A 16,395-nucleotide genomic window follows, 5' to 3' on the forward strand; every position below is an offset into this window, starting at 1 on the left:
AATTACAGCTGCAAGTCGCTTTGGATAAGTCTCTATGAGCTTTCCACATCTCTCTACTGGGATTTTTGCCCATTCAACAAGGCAAAACTGTTCCAGCTCCTTTAAGTTATATGGTTTCCTGTGGTGGACAGCAATCTTCAACTCTGACCACATATTCTCAGTTGGATTAAGTTCTGGGCTTTGACTAGGCCACTCCAAAACATTTACACGTTTCCTCTTAAACCACGCGAGCGTTACTTTAGCTGTATGGTTTGGGTCACTGTCTTGTTGGAAGCAGAATTAATCGGCGTAACAAGAAAAAAAATAAAAATGCCAAAATTACGTTTTTTTTGTCTCAGCAATATTGCAATTATAGGCAAGCAAAACATCTTATCTACTCCTAAATGGTATCAATGAAAAAGTCAGCTTGGCATGTAAAAAATAAGCCCTCACCCAGGCCCAGATCCCAAAAAACGGAGAAGCTACAGGTCATACATGTTTGGTATTTATGAACTTGTAATGACCTGGAGAATCATAATGACAGGTCTTCTTTTTCATTTATTGAACATGGTAAAAAAAAAATGTGGAATTGCATTTTGATTTTCAATTTTACCACAATTTTTTCTCCCCGTTTTCCAGTACACTATATGGTAAAATCAATAGAGTCGTTTAAAAGTACAACTCGTCCTGCAAAAAACAAACAACATGGATCTCGTCATATCTGACAGACCGAACATTCAGTGTCTCCCTCCCCCACGCCACCTCATCACTTCGCCCCTTGTCTGTCGGTGTTCCTCAAGGCTCTGTTCTAGGACCCGTACTCTTCTCCATCTACACTTTCGGCCTGGGACAGCTCATAGAATCCCACGGTATGCAGTATCATCTCTACGCCGATGACACGCAGATATATCTATCCTGACCTGACCTCACCTCCTTACTAAAATCCCACACTGTCTGTCTGCTATCTCGGCCTCCTTTACTGCTCGCTTTATAAAACTGAACATGGACAAACAGAATTCGTCATCTTTTCCCCATCTCACTCTACCCCTCTACCAGACCTATCCATCAATGTCAATGGCTGCTCCCTTTCCCCGGGCCCACACGCCCGGTGCCTCGGGGTGATCCTCGACTCTGCCCTCTCTTTCAAGCCACATATCCCAGCCCTTGCCTCCTCCTGCCATCTCAAACTCAAAAATATTTCCCAGATCCGCGCATTCCTTGACCACGACACTACAAAAACACTAGTAAATGTCCTTATCTCTCGCCTTGACTACTGCAACCTCCTACTCTCTGGCCTCCCCTCTAGCACTCAGGCACCACTCCAATCCATCCTATACTCTGCTGCCCGACTAATCTACCCGTCTCCCCGCTATTCCCCAGCCTCTCCCCTATGCCAAGCCCTTCACTGGCTTCCTATCGCCCAGAGACTCCAGTTCAAAACCCTCACAATGACATACAAAGCCATCCACAACCTGTCTCCTCCATACATCTGTGACATGGTCTCCCGGTACTTACCTACAAGCAACCTCCGATCCTCTCAAGATCTCCTTCTCTACTCCCCTCTTATCTCTTCTTCCCACAACCGCATCCAAGACTTCTCCCGTGATTCCCTCCATACTCTGGAACTCTCTACCACAACACATCACTCTCGCCTACCATAGAAACCTTCAAAAGGAACCTGAAGACTCACGTCTTCCGACAAGACTACAACCTGCAGTGATCCTCATCCTACTGAACCTCCGCACAACCAGCTCTACCCTCTCCTAGTGTATCCTCACCCACCCCCTGCAGACTGTGAGCCCTCGCGGGCAGGGTCCTCCCTCCTTATGTACCTGTGTGCCTTGTTTTTTTGCTCATGTTTAATGTATTTGTCTATATTTGCCCCCTTTTTCACATGTAAAGCGACATGGAATTCATGGCGCTATAAAAATGTATAATAGTAGTAATAAATTGTCATCTCAAGACAACATTCTGAAGGCATTTTATTCTAAACTAGCTGTACTACCCGGCTTCGCCCGGGGTAATAACTGCTGTTAGCAAAATAGAATGTGTTAACAAAAATTTATTCTGCACAAAAAAAACACAAAACAAATAGATAGAAATGTAATTATTAAAAGGCAAAAACTAAGCTAATAGAAGCATTTTACAACATATATTTCAACACCAGAGATATTCCACACAGATTTAACTAAATTGGCCAAGTAATGTGAAGTAATCTTCTACTACTTATTCGAGAGCCTTTTGATAAACGACATTCTTAGTTTTTCCTTCAGGTGCAAAGACAAACAGATTTTTGGCTGTTCCAACTCTTGAATAAAGTTGACCATGAGAAAAGCATGGAGATTGTAAATCTAAGCTAGCTGAAGAGCCCAGCGTTGCCTGGGCATAGTAAATATCTGTGGTTAGTTATAGCACCTCACTTCTCTTATTTTCCCATCACGCCTCTCATTTTCCCCATCACATCTTTCATTTTCCCCCTCACATCTCTCATTTCCCCCCTCACTCCTCTCATTCCCCCCTAACACTTGTCATTTCGACCTCACATCTGTCATTTTCCGATCACTCCACTATTTTCCCTCACTCCTCTCATTTTGCACTCACACCTTTTCATTTTCACCTCACACCTCTCATTTTCACCTCAGTATATACATGTTTGTCATCTCCCTTATATATAGTATACACCTGTATGTCATCTCCTGTATATAGTATATACCTGTATGTCATCTCCCCTGTATATAGTATATACCTGCTGTGTGTCATCTCCCCTGTATATAGTATATACCTGTATGTCATCTCCTCCTATATATAGTATATACCTGTATGTAGTCTCCTCCTGTATATAGTATATACCTGTGTCATCTCACCTATATATAGTATATATCTGTGTGTCATCTCCTCCTGTATATAGTATATACTTGTATGTCATCTCCTCCTATACATAGCATATACCTGTATGTCATCTCCTCCTGTATATACTATATACCTGTAGGTAATCTGCTCCTGTATATAGTATATACCTGTGTGTCATCTCCTTCTGTATGTAGTATATACCTGTATGTCATCTCCTGCTGTATGTAGTATGTACCTGTATGTCATCTCCTCCTCTATATAGTATATGCCTGTGTGTCATCTCTCCTGTATATAGTATATATCTGTGTGTTATCTCCTCCTGCATATAGTATATACCTGTGTGTCATCTCCCCTGTAAATAGTATATACCTGTGTGTCATCTCCTCCTGTATATAGTATGTATCTGTATGTCATCTCCTCCTGTATTAGACCTCGTTCACACGTTATTTGGTCAGTATTTTTACCTCAGTATTTGTAAGCTAAATTGGCAGTCTGATAAATCTCCAGCCAACAGTAAGCCCACCCCCTGGCAGTATATATTAGCTCACACATACACATAATAGACTGGTCATGTGACTGACAGCTGCCGGATTCCTATATGGTACATTTGTTGCTCTTGTAGTTTTTCAGCTTATTAATCAGATTTTTATTTTTGAAGGATAATACCAGACTTGTGTGTGTTTTAGGGCGAGTTTCGTGTGTCAAGTTGTGTGTGTTGAGTTGCGTGTGGCGACATGCATGTAGCAACTTTTTGTGTGTCGAGTTGCATGTGACAGGTTAGTGTAGCAAGTTGTGTGCAGCAAGTTTTGCGCATGGCGAGTTTTGCGCGTGGCGAGTTTTATGTGTGGTGCCTTTTGAGTATGTGCAAGTTTTGTGTGAGGCAACTTTTGCATGTGTTGCAACTTTTGTGCATGTGGCAATTTTTCCGCGTGTGCAAGTTATGCGTGTGGCGAGTTTTCCATGAGGTGAGTTTTGCACGTGTGGCGAGTTTTGCATGTGGACAGTTTTGCGCGTGGCGAGTTTTGAGCGGCGACTTTTGTGTTTCGACTTTTATGTGGCGAGGTTGGTGTATGTGTGGTGAAATGTGCGCTGAGGGTCGTATATGTGTTCGAGCACGTGGTAGTGTGTGGCGCATTGTGTGTGTTCATATCCCCGTGGTGGTGTGGTGATTATCCCATGTCGGGGCCCCACCTTAGCAACTGTACAGTATATACTCTTTGGCGCCATCGCTCTCATTCTTTAAGTCCCCCTTGTTCACATCTGGCAGCTGTTAATTTGCCTCCAACACTTTTCCTTTCATTTTTTCCCCATTATGTAGATAGGGGCAAAATTGTTTGGTGAATTGGAAAGCGCGGGGTTAAAATTTCACCTCACAACATAGCCTATGACGCTCTCGGGGTCCAGACGTGTGACTGTGCAAAATTTTGTGGCTGTAGCTGCGACGGTTCAGATGCCAATCCCGGACATACATACACACATACATACACACATTCAGCTTTATATATTAGACTAGCTGTACTACCCGGCTTCGCCCGGGTTAATGACTGCTGTTAGCAAAATAGAATGTGTTAACAAAAATTTATTCTGCACACAAAAACCACAAAACAAATAGATAGAAATGTAATTATTAAAAGGCAAAAACTAAGCAAATAGAAGCATTTCACAACATATATTAGCTTTGTTATACTGAGAATGTCTTTGTTGCCTATATTAACCAATCAGAGCTCAGGTTAATTAACTGTAGCAAAATAGAAGCTGAGCTGTGATTGGTTGCTATTGGCAGCCTGATAAATCCCCAGCCAACAGGAAGCCCTCCCCCCTGGCAGTATATATTAGCTCACACATACACATAATAGACAGGTCATGTGACTGACAGCTGCCGTATTTCCTATATGGTACATTTGTTGCTCTTGTAGTTTGCTTATTAATCAGATTTTTATTTTTGAAGGACAATACCAGACTTGTGTGTGTTTTAGGGCGAGTTTTATGTGTCAAGTTGTGTGTGTTGAGTTGCGTGTGGCGACATGCATGTAGCGACTTTTGTGAGATGAGTTTTGTGTGGCGACATGCGTGTAGCAACATTTTGTGTGTTGAGTTGCATGTGACAGGTTAGTGTAGCAAGTTGTGTGCAGCAAGATTTGTGCATGGCGAGTTTTGCGCGTGGCGAGTTTTATGTGTGGTGCATTTTGAGTATGTGCAAGTTTTGTGTGAGGCAACTTTTGCATGTGGTGCAACTTTTGTACATGTGGCAATTTTTCTGTGTGTGCAAGTTTTGCATGAGGTGAGTTTTCCATGAGGTGAGTTTTGCACGTGTGGCGAGTTTTGCGTGAGCCTAGTTTTGCATATGGCGAGTTTTGCATGTAGCGAGTTTTGAGTGGTGACTTTTGTGTTTCGACTTTTATGTGGCGAGGTTGGTGTGTGTGTGTGGTGAAATGTGTGCTGAGGGTGGTATATGTGTTCAAGCACGTGGTAGTGTGTGGCGCATTTTGTGTTTGTGTTCATATCCCCGTGTGTGGTGAGTATCCCATGTCGGGGCCCCACCTTAGCAACTGTACGGTATATACTCTTTGTCGCCATCGCTCTCATTCTTTAAGTCCTCATTGTTCACATCTGGCAGCTGTCAATTTTCCTCCAACACTTTTCCCTTCACTTTTTCCCCATTATGTAGATAGGAGCAAAATTGTTTGGTGAATTGGAACGCGCGGGGTTAAAATTTCACCTCACAACATAGCCTATGACGCTCTCGGGGTCCAGACGTGTGACTGTGCAAAATTTTGTGGCTGTAGCTGCGACGGTACAGATGCCAATCCCGGACATACACACATACATACATACACACATTCAGCTTTATATATTAGATATACCTGTATGTAATCTCCTGTATATAGTATATACCTGTGTGTCATCTCACCTATATATAGTATATATCTGTGTGTCATCTCCTGTATATAGTATATACCTGTATGTCATCTCCTCCTATACATAGCATATACCTGTGTCATCTCCTCCTGTATATACTATATACCTGTAGGTAATCTGCTCCTGTATATAGTATATACCTGTGTGTCATCTCCTCCTGTATATAGTATATACCTGTATGTCATCTCCTCCTGTATGTAGTATGTACCTGTATGTCATCTCCTCCTCTATATAGTATATACCTGTGTGTCATCTCTCCTGTATATAGTATATATCTGTGTGTCATCTCCTCCTGTATATAGTATATACCTGTGTGTCATCTCCCCTGTAAATAGTATATACCTGTGTGTCATCTCCTGTATATAGTATATAGCTGTATGCCATCTCCTCCTGTATTAGCCCTCGTTCACACGTTATTTGGTCAGTATTTTTACCTCAGTATTTGTAAGCTAAAATGGCAGCCTGATAAATCCCCAGCCAACAGTAAGCCCACCCCCTGGCAGTATATATTAGCTCACACATACACATAATAGACTGGTCATGTGACTGACAGCTGCCGGATTCCTATATGGTACATTTGTTGCTCTTGTAGTTTGTCTGCTTATTAATCAGATTTTTATTTTTGAAGGATACCAGACTTGTGTGTGTTTTAGGGCGAGTTTCGTGTGTCAAGTTGTGTGTGTTGAGTTGCGTGTGGCGACATGCATGTAGGGACTTTTGTGAGATGAGTTTTGTGTGGCGACATGCGTGTAGCAACTTTTTGTGTGTCGAGTTGCATGTGACAGGTTAGTGTAGCAAGTTGTGTGCAGCAAGTTTTGCGCATGGCGAGTTTTGCGCGTGGCGAGTTTTATGTGTGGTGCCTTTTGAGTATGTGCAAGTTTTGTGTGAGGCAACTTTTGCATGTGTTGCAACTTTTGTGCATGTGGCAATTTTTCTGCGTGTGGCAATTTTTCTGCGTGTGCAAGTTTTGCGTGTGGCGAGTTTTGCACGTGTGGCGAGTTTTGCATGTGGAGAGTTTTGCGCGTGGCGAGTTTTGAGCGGCGACTTTTGTGTTTCTACTTTTATGTGGCGAGGTTGGTGTATGTGTGGTGAAATGTGCACTGAGGGTGGTATATGTGTTCGAGCACGTGGTAGTGTGTGGCGCATTTTGTGTGTGTGTTCATATCCCCGTGGTGGTGTGATTATCCCATGTTGGGGCCCCACCTTAGCAACTGTACAGTATATACTCTTTGGTGCCATCGCTGTCATTCTTTAAGTCCCCCTTGTTCACATCTGGCAGCTGTTAATTTGCCTCCAACACTTTTCCTTTCATTTTTTCCCCATTATGTAGATAGGGGCAAAATTGTTTGGTGACTTGGAAAGCGCGGGGTTAAAATTTCACCTCACAATATAGCTTTGACGCTCTCAGGGTCCAGACGTGTGACTGTGCAAAATTTTGTGCCTGTAGCTGCGACGCCTCCAACACTTTTCCTTTCACTTTTTCCCCATTATGTAGATAGGGGCAAAATTGTTTGGTGAATTGGAAAGCGCGGGGTTAAAATTTCACCTCACAACATAGCCTATGACGCTCTCGGGGTCCAGACGTGTGACTGTGCAAAATTTTGTGGCTGTAGCTGCTACGGTTCAGATGCCAATCCCGGACATACATACATACATACATACATACACACACACACACATTCAGCTTTATATATTAGATGAGACTCACAATCCTGCATTATTTGTAACTTGTGTGCAAATGATCATGTGCACATACATTTTTTTCATTTTATTTGCAGGATGTTACGCACAAGATGCTTTCATCAAGAGAGTGTACACCTGAAGATCTCTGCTTCTCCCTACAGGTTAATGCTTATATGTATCTGTGTAAAAACGTAATTCTAAGACGCCGTCTGACATTTTCTCTGTATTGTGCAGCATATGTTTTTTAAATAGAATGTAGAGGCTTTTTGTGTATGCCTTGTGTATATATAGTTGATGTGCCATTTTTAGGCTGTCTGCTGTGTTGATTTTCTTTTTCTTCTCAAATACGAGTCTCCTAATTCAGAATACAACATTGATAATGCCTTTTAGTTTTTTAGTTGCATATGGGGAGGCTTATCACCCTACACTGGCTATGCTGAGTCCTATCTAATGGGAACAAATAATTGATGAGTGACAGAAATGTTGCCCCTGACTCATATTCTGGAGTATCAGTGCATTCTATATGAAGTAGCTTTTGCCAGTCTTCCCTGCCTCCTGCTTGTGACAGGTTTCCCTATGCACAGGACTCCCATCAATCCATTGTAGTTGTCTTCTGCCTGAGGTTTTCAATATCAGTGTGGCAGCTGTAATGGAAAACTCTGAACTCATGTTCACAGCTTTCAGCATCAGCTTAGTCAAAGTAACTAAGTGGTACCATAATCATGTACAGAAAATAGGATAATAGAGATCTTCATTTAGAAAATAATGTTTCAGTATATAGTTTTGCTCAGTCAAAATCGGTCATTTTGTTGAACACTTACTTGACTTTCGAAACAATTTCACATGCTGTACTTACAAGGCCATATTTTCCCTGACAGGAAACGCTCTTCTCTATGCTTGTGGAGATAACAGAGCGTGCTATGGCTCATTGCGGTTCACAAGAAGTTTTAATAGTGGGTGGCGTTGGATGTAAGTAGCAAAGAAAGTAAATATGTGGTAATGATCATTGGGCTCTGTGATGCATTAAGTATCTGTAGACCACTTATTTAGTGTATGGGTTTACAGTTCCCTCACAGCACCAATTATACCGTCCAGACCTGTCCTAAAACTGGATTATGAAACTTGTGTTACCCACAGAATGTACTTTAGATTTGAGCACACATTTGGCCAAGTGCTTTGCAATATGTAAACTGCAGCAGAAATCTACAACACAGAGGGCATAGTGCAAATGTGGAAATCCAGAGCATGCCCAGAACCCACTGGAGAGATCTTATACCTTTTCTGAATGGGGTTTGTTAAAAACTTGTTCACTTATATTGTACTAGATGGTGGCCCGATTCTAACGTATCGGGTATTCTAGAATATGTAGGTAGTGTATAGCACAGGCTACGTACTATATTACACAGTGACGTAGTATATAACACAACCGACGTAGTATATAACAGAGCTACGTAGTATGTAACACAGCCACATAGTATATAACATAGCCACGTATTGTATTGCACAGCTACATAGTGTATAGAACAGGCCACGTAGTATACAGCATAGCCACATAATATATAACGTAGCCACGTAGTATATTGCACAGGCACGTAGTATATTGCACAGCCACGTAGTATATAACAGTCACGTAGTGTATTGCACAGCTATGTAGTATATTGGTCAGTGACGTAGTATATAGCAGAGCCACGTAGTATATTGTAGAGGCACGTAGTATATTGCATAGCTACGTAGTATATTGCACAGCCACATAGTATATAACAGAGCCACGTAGTATATTGCACAGTCGACGTAGTATATAACAGAACCGACACAGCCACATAGTATATTGCACAGCTACGTAGTATATAACACAGAGCACGTTGTATATTGCACAGTCACATTGAATATTGCCCAGCTACATAGTATATAGCACAGAGATGTAGTATATAACAGAGCCCACGCAGTATGTAACACAGCCCACGTAATATATAGCAATGTTGGCACTATATGCGTGGTTAAAAAAGACTTAAAATAAAAAATAAACATATACTCACCTTCCGAAGGCCCCTTGAAGTCCTGGCGCCTGTGTGCGGTGCACGCGGCAGCTTCCGGTCCCAGGGTTGGTATGAGGGCAGGACCTGTGATGACGTCGCGGTCACATGACCGTGACGTCATGGCAGGTCCTTCTCGCATAGCATCCTTGGCACCGGAACCTGCCGCTTGCACTGCCGAGGACAGCGTGCGAAGTCGGAAGGTGAAAATAACCTTTTTTTATTATTATTATTTGTAACATTAGATCTTTTTACTATTGATGCTGCATACGCAGCATCAATAGTAAAAAGTTGGTCACACAGGGTTAACAGCTGCGTTAACGGAGTGCGTTACACCGCGGTCCGTTAACGCTGGCATTAACCCTGTGTGAGCGCTCAGCGCTGACTGCAGGGCAGTAAAGCAGCGGCCATTTCGCTGCCAGACGTTGGCCGTCGCTGATTGGTCATGGCAAAACGCCCACGACCATTACCACGACCAATCAGCGACTTGGATTTCCATGACAGACAGAGGCCGCGACCAATGAATATCCGAGACAGACAGACAGACAGACGGAAGTGACGCTTAGACAATTATATACAGTAGACTAGATGGTAGCCCAATTCTAACGCATCGGGTATTCTAGAATATGTATGTAGTTTATTTATGAAGATTTTAGAATAATACATTGAATACACAGGATTTAGCCAACCGGACTGCACCAGTCGCTGATCGTTCGCGGCCGGCCACATAGTATATAGCACAGCCACGTAGTATATAACAGCCCACGTAGTAAATAGCACAGCCACGGAGTATATAGCAAAGCCCACGGAGTATATAGCACAGCCACGTAGTATATAGCACAGCCCACGTAGTGTGTAACACAGCCCACGTAGTATATAGCACAGCCCACATCCCACGTAGTATATTGCACAGCCCACGTAGTATATTGCACAGCCCACGTAGTATATTGCACAGCCCACGTAGTATATTGCACAGCCATGTAGCATATTGCACAGCCCACGTAGTATATTTCACAGCCCACGTAGTATATAGCAATGTGAGCACCATATATATCCCTGTTAAAAAAAATAATTAAAATAAAAAGTAGTTATATACTCACCTTCCGTTGGCCCCGGATCCAGGCGAAGCGTTTATCGATGCTCCTCGCGAGCTCCGGTCCCAAGAGTGCATTGCGGTCTCGCAAGATGATGACGTAGCAGTCTCGCTAGACCGCTACGTCATCATCTCGCGAGACCGCAATGCATGGAGCGGTCACCGGAGTGTCGCAAAGAGCGGGAAAGGCCTGTTCCTGATCCGGGGGGCCGACGGACGGTAAGTATATAACTATTTTTTATTTTTTTAATTATTTTTAACATTAGATCTTTTTACTATTGATGCTGCATAGGCAGCATCAATGGTAAAAAGTTGGTCACACAGGGTTAATAGCAGCGGTAACGGAGTGCGTTACACCGCGGCATAACGCGGTCCGTTAACGCTGCCATTAACCCTGTGTGAGCGCTGACTGGAGGGGAGTATGGAGCGGGCACTGACTGCGGAGAGGAAGGAGAAGCCATTTTGCCTCCGTACTGTGCCCGTCGCTGATTGGTCGTGGCTGTTTTGCCACGACCAATCAGCGACTTGGGATTTACGTTACAGACAGACAGAAAGACAGAAGTGACCCTTAGACAATTATATAGTAGATACTGTACAAGGTAGAATGTTAGCATGGGTTCTCCCACTGCAACCCATGCTGTATGGGTCCAAGTCACTTGTGCGCAGGACTTCTGCTAACATGTGTTTTCGGTATTTCCTAAACAATACACAGTTATTGTCTGAAAATAGACAATTATTGCAGCTCAGCCTTCATTTTAAATACTTAGGTAATGTACGACTGCAAAAAATGATGGAAGCTATGTGCAAAGAACGAGGGGCCAAGTTGTTTGCTACAGATGAGAGGTAAGAGCGATATAATTGTTTAGGTTGTTGTTTCCAATTCAAATACTGCATCTTTATATGTAAAATATCTGTCTTTCCTTCATGTTAATCACATAGGCCCACAATTATCATTGTAAGGGTTTATTATGCAATGTGCATCACTGACACTTTTTCTTTCATTAAAAACAGCGCTGTAATCATGTGCAAAAGGCACTTTGTATAGTTAGATTGTACCTGCTCATTTGGTCCTAGGGCTGTGCTTTGTTTCCTTCTGTCACGGTTGTCGCTGCCCACACAATTTGAATGATGTTCCTGGGGTTGCGCCAATGTCACTCAAATCCACTTTGAAATCCCGCGCTTGCGCAGTGTATTTTTGAGCTGCGCTTGCACAGTGACGAGCGGGGTGCCGCATTTGCGCAGTGTCGAGCAGGCAGCCAAAGGCAGCGCGAAGTTTAGTTGTTGGAGCCTGAACTCTTGGATTGAGGGTAGAATGAAAAGTGTCAAAAAATTGTTTAGGATTGTTGAATATTGTTGAGATTTCTAAAATCTCAAGCTGCTTATTTTTTTATTTGCAGATTTGAACCCTTTCAAATTTGCACCGTATCAATTCTTTCAGTGTTTTGGCCGTTTTCACTCATTTAAGTGAATAGGGGAAAAAAGTTTTTTTTTAAAAAATGCATATTTTACAAGTTTATCATGTGAACTCTGCTTTGGGTACAGGAAAATCTGCTGCAAATACTCAACGTGTGCACGTACAATAATTATATGTGGGCAGCAGATTCTCTTACATTCAGATAAGCCAGGGAACCCATATTGTTTCTGATATACAGTAGTTGTCATTTTACTGTATTATGTTTGCATTATATAAAGATCATTATGTCATTTTATGTACAGTACATTTATGTCTTTGGTATCTGACAGGTTCTGTATTGACAATGGCGCAATGATTGCTCAAGCAGGATGGGAAATGTTCCGGTCAGGGCAAGTCACCGCACTACAAGATTCTTGGATAACTCAGCGGTCAGTGTATCTTACAAGTTTAGTATTATTTGACTTGAAGACAAATATTAATCCTCATCCCGAGTGTGTCCTTTTTATGTAAGAAAACAATAAGCAGCCACACACTGATTTTTCTAAAAAGTAGTGACTAAAATGTACTAAACCATGGGTGTCCAACCGGCGGCCCCAGGATGGCTGTGAATGCAGTCCAACAAAAAAATTGTAAACTTAAACTTCTATGAGATTTTTTTTTTTTTAGACTATGTATCACAATGTGGCGGTATGTGGCTTTCAGTGTGTTATCTTCCAAGCGAAGATAGTAGAATTCACATATGGTGACTTTGTGAGGCAGGGAGGAAGACCAAGAGAGAGCAGTATCCTTGAGCTTGATAAAGCATAGTGAGGAGGATCTGGTGATCCACAGTGTTGAGTGCTGCATAAGAGATCCAGGAGAATCAGCAGGGAGTAGTGACTATTAGATTTAGCTATTAGTAGATCATTAGAGACTTTAGTGAGGGCAATTTCTGTGTTGTGTTAAAAGTTATCTGAAAGGTAGTGGATTAGACATGAGTGGACCAAACTTTCTATAACTTTAGAAGTGCAGGGGAGATTAGAGACAGGTCTGTAGTTAGCAGCACAGTTCTGGTTGATGGATTTTTTTAAAGTAATGGGTGTATGCTGGTGTGTTTAAAGGGAACGTGTCATGTCATTTTTAGCATCTAAACTGTCCCCAGTGCGTTGTTAGTGTTTTTTAAACCTAACAGTTGGAGCTTTTCTTTGACAAAAACATGTTAGTGATGCACATTGTATCATTAACACCACTCTGGGACCAGTTTAATAGCTATAAATGAAGTGACAGGTTCCTTTTAAGCTGTGCTTTTTATATTTTCTTTCCTGATAATCTGGGTATGTATAATATAAGCTCTGATGCAATAACGAGTTAAGAGACAGTTTTCTGAAGTAAAATGCAAGTTGGAACTGCATTACTGCACTAGAAAATATAAAAAAAATTGAGAAAGCTTAGTGCACAAATTGGCCAATTCATGTGTGCCTGGAAGCCACGTTAAGGCATTTCTCGTTTCCAGGACCCAACTAATGCCAATCCTCTCTTAGTCTACAACTCTATGGGAACCTAAATGTTGCATTTTCTTGCGTTCCGCGGGCACATCAAAACGAAGCACGCGGACTCATGCGCATACAACGCATGTCCCTGCGTACACAATGTTAAAGATAGGTATGCAGGACACGTGGAAGTAGGCAGAGCTTAAGGAAAGAAGTTCGCAGCACCACGCTGCGGACTCAAACGCTAGCGTCTTTTATAAAGGTGACTATGTAAGACAGCTGTCTTTAATGCAGGTAACAAGTTGATCAATGTTAAAATTACCCTTAAAATTATAGACTGTTCATGTCTTTGTCAGTGGGCAAAAACTAACAAAATCAGCAAGGGATCAAATACTTATTTCCCCCCACTGTATATCTATATCACACATACAGATGTAATGCGGATATGCAAGTTGTTTTTTTTTTCCAGGATAAAAAAAATGTACAATCTTGCATACGTTTGTCTGAACCCAGCTTATTAAAACAAGTGAACATACTATACATAACCGAATGTCTAAGACTCTCTTACTTTTTTCCCCAGGTATCGGACAGATGAAGTAGAAGTGACGTGGAGAGACTGAAAGAAGACGTGTAATAATTTGTCCAAACTATGTATTTATATGAGGACCTGGGTTTAAATAATGCAATATGAGGCCCTTGTCTACTTTCAGCAGCAGAGTTGCCATACATCTCTCCAAATGTGTGTAACTACAATGTATATAGTTTAAATACCAAATAATTGAGAATCTTTTCACACCTAACAACCATTCATTGATAAAGCCCTGTACTGACCTAGTGATGTCTGATGGTTATGAAGAACATCTCACAATGCATCTTATTCCAGCAGTGACAAAGAATAGTCAAATCTATAGCGGCGGTGTGATATTTATTGCTCTGCCAATACAATGGCTGTATATACCCGATATACTTGGTAGCTGCTGCCTGGTCAGTTGTCATGGTTTAATCAATATCCCAGGTGGGGATGGTGCACTCATCTCTGCATTTATCATGGTAATGAGATACCTTCTCCTGCACAGAGATTACATTGTAAAGTAGCATGCGGTTCTGTGTCCGTTGTAGACACACTTTAAGCCAGACTTCTATTGTATGCTGCAATTATTGTCTTTTTTAACCCCTTAGTGATGGAGCCAAATTTTTTAAATCTGACCAGTGTCACTATATGTGGTAATAACTCTGGAACGCTTCAACAAATCCCAGTGATTTTGAGATTGTTTTTTCGTGACACATTATACTTTATGATAATGATAAATGTAGGTCAATATGTTTTCTGTTTATTTATAAAAAATATCAGAAATTTGAGAAAAATTTAAAAAAATTAGCAATTTTCAAACTTTGAATGATTATCCCTTTAATCCAGATAGTCATACCACAGAAAAACATTAGTAAATAACATTTCACACATGTCTGCTACATCAGCACCATTTGTAAAATGTTATTTTGTTAACATTTTAGGAGGTTTAAAAAAGTAGCGGTAATTTTTCATTTTTTCAAAGAAATTTACAAAATTTATTTTTTTTAGGGACCTATCCAGGTTTGAAGTGCCCTTAGGGGTCCCATATATTGGGAAACCCCCAAAAGTTAAACCATTTTAAAAACAGAACCCCCTGACATATTGAAAACTGCAGTCAGGTAGTTTATTAACCCTTCCGGTCCTTTGCAGGAATTAATGCAAAGTGGCATGACAGAAATGAAAATGTGTATTTTTACCACCTAAATGCCTCTAACTTCTGAACAGATTACTACAGCTGTCAGACTCTAAGGCCGCTATTTGGTCATGAATTGCCATGGCAAACATTAGGACCACAAAATCATGATCTCATGGTGCCAATTGGGATAAAGGGGAAGCCCCCACACTCTTTTTACCATTTATAATGATGTAGTCACTACTTACAGCAGCATCTAAGGGGTTAAACACATTTGGACGGTGCAAACACTGATTGTGGCTGATGCAGCAAGTTGTCAGCTATAGTGTACAGCCGACAGATGCTGGATTGTCACCTGTATGGGGAGGCTATTCTCTTATATCTCAGGTCAGTTAAAAGACGTATTGGCTGTCATTAAGGGGTTAAATAACATTGTACTTTTAATAATCCATAACAGTATTTTAGTAGTTTCAAAATAAGGATTTTAATGGCAAGAGGTTGGGTGCAGAAATAATATCTGAAGCTATCCCTTTCTAAACTTTGTTTCCATTATCGTGCGTTCTAGGACATGGTGCTAAATCTTTTCCTATTACAAGATTTAAGGATGAAATGTGGAGTTCAACTCTTACATACCAACCTTAAAATATAGTGTGGGTGGCACAGCCGAAACCAATGAGAAGTATAACTGCAGCAAAGTAACCAGAAGACCAAACCGTCTACTCCGCATTGTCTAGGATTCACATGAGCTTTCACTAGAGAGCAAGTTTTATTATATACTGTATATATTTAAGGATATACAGATGATATTTCTATTATAGTATGTTGCTTTATAAATATGCATGCTGGACACTGCCGAAATAATTCCCCATGGGAAAGAACTAGAACACTGAAATCCACCCTGCATGTGCTGTTTTTCTATAATGTCTGGAGAGATGGATTAGACGATCTTTAGGAACCAACTCACCAGATTTGTTTTACAGGCACCATGAAAGCTACATTTTTAAAGGGAATGTGTCGGCAGGTTTTTGCTATGTAATCTGAGGAGCACATGAGGTAGGGGTTAAAACACTGATTTCAAGGATGTGTTACATGTCTGCTGGGTGTTGTGAGGTTTATTTAAAATAAAGGTTTTGTCACCTTGTGGTCATAATTGCTGGGACTACAGTAGCACATGCCTTCTGGTCTGACCCTGCTGTGATCAGCAGCTCACTGTCTATAGATAATGTACATATAGAGCCTGGTATGGGTGGGG

At 41.5% G+C, this 16,395-nt stretch overlaps 1 protein-coding gene across 1 annotated transcript in view; it reads left to right on the plus strand.

The window, feature by feature from the left end:
* Positions 1-14,745, plus strand: part of OSGEP (O-sialoglycoprotein endopeptidase) — a 60,910-nt gene extending 46,165 nt beyond the window's left edge. Inside the window, exons 8-12 of the mRNA XM_077297930.1 lie at positions 7,527-7,592; positions 8,310-8,400; positions 11,325-11,400; positions 12,301-12,399; positions 14,021-14,745. Coding sequence (XP_077154045.1) covers positions 7,527-7,592; positions 8,310-8,400; positions 11,325-11,400; positions 12,301-12,399; positions 14,021-14,060 — 372 coding nt within the window. The 3' untranslated portion in view covers positions 14,061-14,745. The remainder of the gene's footprint in view (positions 1-7,526; positions 7,593-8,309; positions 8,401-11,324; positions 11,401-12,300; positions 12,400-14,020) is intronic.
* The last annotated feature ends 1,650 nt before the right edge of the window (positions 14,746-16,395 follow it).

This window comes from Ranitomeya variabilis, chromosome 1, assembly GCF_051348905.1.
Source record: "Ranitomeya variabilis isolate aRanVar5 chromosome 1, aRanVar5.hap1, whole genome shotgun sequence".
NCBI lineage: Eukaryota > Metazoa > Chordata > Amphibia > Anura > Dendrobatidae > Ranitomeya > Ranitomeya variabilis.